Source organism: Mastomys coucha, unplaced genomic scaffold, assembly GCF_008632895.1.
Source record: "Mastomys coucha isolate ucsf_1 unplaced genomic scaffold, UCSF_Mcou_1 pScaffold20, whole genome shotgun sequence".
Taxonomy (NCBI): Eukaryota; Metazoa; Chordata; class Mammalia; order Rodentia; family Muridae; genus Mastomys; species Mastomys coucha.
In genome coordinates, this window is record NW_022196903.1 from 59,806,266 (window position 1) to 59,810,680 (window position 4,415).

The 4,415-nt window shown below is 34.6% G+C and overlaps 2 protein-coding genes across 2 annotated transcripts in view; both read left to right on the plus strand.

Moving 5' to 3' along the window:
* Window positions 1-4,193, plus strand: part of Tnip3 (TNFAIP3 interacting protein 3) — a 72,583-nt gene extending 68,390 nt beyond the window's left edge. Inside the window, exon 11 of the mRNA XM_031382080.1 lies at window positions 3,486-4,193. Coding sequence (XP_031237940.1) covers window positions 3,486-3,517 — 32 coding nt within the window. The 3' untranslated portion in view covers window positions 3,518-4,193. The remainder of the gene's footprint in view (window positions 1-3,485) is intronic.
* LOC116099009 (ribulose-phosphate 3-epimerase-like) overlaps window positions 1-4,193 on the plus strand; it is a 16,263-nt gene extending 12,070 nt beyond the window's left edge. Inside the window, 1 exon segment of the mRNA XM_031382078.1 lies at window positions 3,486-4,193. The gene's annotated coding sequence lies outside the window, so the exon portion shown is untranslated.
* Window positions 4,194-4,415: the final 222 nt, after the last annotated feature.

The window sequence follows — 4,415 nt, forward strand, 5'->3', positions numbered from 1 at the left end:
GGATTGCAAATTCGATCATCAATAGGAGGAGAGGACCTCGGCCCTGTGAAGGTTCTGTGCCCCAATGTGGGGGAATGCCAGAGCCAATAAGTAGGAGAGGGTGAGGTGGCAGGCATGGGGAGGGGGGAGGCAACAGGGGTTTGTTTTTGTTGTTTTTGTTTGTTTCTTTGTTTTTTGGAGGGGAAACTGGGAAAGGAGAAACTTACATGTAAATAAAGAAAATATCTAATAAAATAAATAAATAAATAACGTTGCTTATCAATTAATGCAGCAATTTTGCTAAAGAATTAATAAAGTATACATATGTATAAAAGGATATATATATTTTACATATACATATATATACATAAAAGTGATAAATATATTGCTATTTAAACATTGATTTGTAAATGATTGTTAAACACTTTAACAACTACATGTATATATACTCAGTAGATAATTTATATATATGGATATATATTATAGAGCAATAATAAATAGATGAATAGATAATGGAGAAATGATTGATGATGGATGGATAGATAGGTGATAGAATGCATTGATAGATACTATATGATAGATAGATGATAGATACAAGGATAAATGATAGAGGATATATAGATGGTAGATAGATGTCAGATGGATTGACAGATGCTGGATTGATGGATAGTAGATGGGTAGATAGATGATATATACAGATAGATGAAAGATAGATACTAGACAGAAAGATAGATAATTTATAGGGAGGTGATATATAGATAGATGGTAGATATTAAAAAGATATATAAGGAGAGGCAGGTGGCAGACATGTTGACATGTAAGTATACAGACAGAGAGACAGACAGAAAAACAGACAGACTGAGCTAGATACCTAGATGGTAGAAAATAGATGATAGATATATAGGTGACAGATAGGTGCTTGGTAGATAATCGATAATAGATAATACATAATAAATAGATTATATGTGACAGATAGATAACATAGACAGAGATATAATGTTATGATAATAGTTGATAAGTGATAGTTGATAATAGATTGATAAATGATAGATAATATACAGAAAATAAATAGATAGATGATATAAACAAGTGACAGATAATAGATAAATATACAGACAGCATACAGATAGATGAGAGATGAATGAATAAGTATGATATATAATGAGTTACTTAAATATTGAATTTTTTATATTTGCTTAAATAGAAACTAAGTACTTTTAAGAAGGAAAACAGACTGTATATTATTGCATATGTCAAATGCAAAGGAGGGTTCTTGCCTAGCTATAAGAAAAACTCTGCCTTCCCTTCAAACTTCCATTCTGCTATAGATTATTTAAAGGCCACAGCTCTTTCCAAAGTAAGACAATAAAGATGTTCACTCTACCTATCTCATAAAAGCACTGGGCAAATGACAAGTGGACTATTTAAAGCCACTTATAGATAGGAATCATTGGTGCTTAGTCCTAACTCCCCTTGGTTACATCAGGAAATTGTGCTTCAGGGTTAAATGTATTTTTCTTCTTAATGTAGAGAAAGCTTCTAGTTTTGGTTTCTCCATTATTATGATTTACTTTAATAAGTAGTATGTCACATCACATGATCACATGCATCTTGTTTCTTGTTAAGGCATGTATACTAAGTAACATTCAGTCATCTTGTTTCCCAGGGAGTGTGTAATGCCTCTCCTCACTGTCATGGCACTTCTCTAGATGGCCTTTTTATGAAGGTCACACGTTTTGAAATGTATTTTTTTAATCTTTTTTAAATTAAAATATAGTTAAATTGTTTTCACCCTCTTTTTCCTCCCTTACACTCTTCCCATGTATTCCCTCACTCTCTTTCAAGTTCATGGCCCTTATTTTTAATTGTTGTTACATATCTGTGTGTCTATACATATAGTAGTAATTTATAAATATGTAAGTATATTTATAATATATAAGAACTATAACTGTATTCCTAAATATATTTGTACACATATAAATATATATAAATATATATAAATATATATGAAAATGTAATTATAACCTGCTAAGTTTATATAACATTACTTGTTTATACATGATTTCAGGACTGACCACTTGGTATTGGATAACAAATTGGGGTCTTTTCCCTGGAGAAAACTATTTCTTCCACTCTCAGTATCCTTTACTTGCCTATGGTTTGTTGTCTAGAGTTGCAGGGTGATGAGCTTTCCCCCTTCCATGGTAGCATGCTCATTGCTGTCATCTTTGTTCAGGACATTTTTAAGGAGGCATCCAATAAGACTTTGCATGTAATTTATAACATTTCTGGAGGACACAGTCTCACAGCAAATCCCCTGTTCCTCTGGTTCTTCCAGTTCTTGTAGCCTCTGTTCTGATAGGATCGCCATCAGAATTGTGTTGGGTATTTCAGCATCCCTTGTTCTCTTCATTTTGCTTGGCTGTGGTTTTCTGGAATGGTCGTCATCTGTTGCAAAGAGATGTCTCATTAGATAGAGATAACTAACATTTTCTTCATGGGTTTTCATTTGTTTTAACCAAGATGTTAGTTTTCCATGTTTTAGGAATTCCAAATTGAGGATGTTAAATATAAATATTGAATATTTTTCTGGTATCATCACGAGACATTTCTTTTTGTTTGTTTTTTTGTTTTTTTGTTTTTTGTTTTTTGTTTTTTCAAGACAGTGTTTCTCTGTGTAGCCCTGGCTATCCTGGAACTCACTCTGTAGACCAGGCTGGTCTTGAACTCAGAAATCTGCCTGCCTCTGCCTCCCAAATGCTGGGATTAAAGGCGTGCACCAGGGACATTTTCTTTAATGACATATTTTATACCTGATTCCTGTTGCCATGTGTAAGCTTCTGGTTCTGTCTTCTTTGTCATGCTTACTTATGGTGTTCTATCCAAAGCCTATGAAAATATGTCAAAATTTTCATGTTAAAAAATTTATGGTATTTTTCTGTGGCTTTACAATACAGCTAGTACAATTTTATCCTTCTTTTAGTTTTATTTATTTATTTATTTATTTATTTATTTATTTATTTATTTATTTTTAAGACAGGATATTGCTATGTAGTGCCAGCTAGTCTGAAACTGGTCCTGCTCCTACCTTAACATCCCCAGTGCTGGATTATAGGCATGTGCATGGCATTTAACCATTAATTTTTGTGTGCGCTTGGCAAGTGATCTTTCTTTGAGGGGTGGGGTGAGCCTAACTGGTAACAGAAAAAACGACTTAGTTTTACAAGAAAACACCCAACCCATTGGAATGCTGGTGAGAATGAGAATTCCAATAAAGAATATTTCTACCCATTCATCACTAGAATTCTACCACAACCTATTATTCCTCCATGTTAAACATATGTTGGTACGTGAAACAATGACTATTTTCCATCTTTGAAAGCATGTGAGGAGCTCCCGAGTAAAATATCTCTCCTTTTTGCCAACTCAGAAGTTTACATTATTTATCCATAAGCCAAAAGAGAAATGAAATTTAAAAATTTAATCTGAATCATTTTCTTTCATAGGTTTCTCCTCAGAAAGGAAATTCAACCAGTAGAATTACGTTAGCAGAGAAGAGTAGAGGGCCGTGAGCTCTCAGCTGTGACCGCTTTGCTCCTTAAAGACAGCTGTGAACATTCTCCTTCGAGATCTGCTCCCAGTTACCTTCTCTGTCACCGTCATATGGAAACCTCATAGTGGTTCCAGTTGGGACCACTGGGATACAGTAGTAGAACTCTACAGACAAATTGAGCTTCTCCTCCAATGACACAGGACAGCTGATTACAAGTTCCTTCTCACAGCTTTTGTCAACTAACTACTGATGGGTTTGCAAAGATACCTCCAGGATTTACATGACTCCGGCTCTGGTGCTGTGACATTATATACTTTTTAGAATGTACAGATTTTAAGCCAGGCACAGTGGTACATCTTATAATTCCATGAGAAGTTGCTTCGGGAGGATTTCAATGACTTCAAGGCCAGCCTGGGTTGCAACACAAATGCCTCATATGCCAATTCTGCATTTCAAAAAACTAATACACACAGTAGTCCCTGGGAGAAAACTTTTTCCATAATAGCTAAGTTAATTCTTCAGTGGTTTGACAGTTGGACTAGGTGATATGTTCATTATTATTGAACTTGAAACTACATGAATTTTAATAGACAATCAAAAGACCTGTAGACCCCCCTGACTAAAAAAGTGAGTCAAACTAAATAAAATGACAAACATGAAATTCCCCTTCCAGTGGATCATTTTTACGCTTGTCAGAATTTATGAGCCTCTTTCATCTTTAGGTAACATGCATTGTGAGAGGGGACTGTCCTGACAGAATGGTGACGGCCACCTTCTGTCTACATGGAGTCAGCAAGAATTGCCAAATGCAGGTGTTGAGGTTCTTTCTTTTTACCAGCCTGTGAATTTGAGCAATGGTTGAAGAAAATTTGACTATGACTTT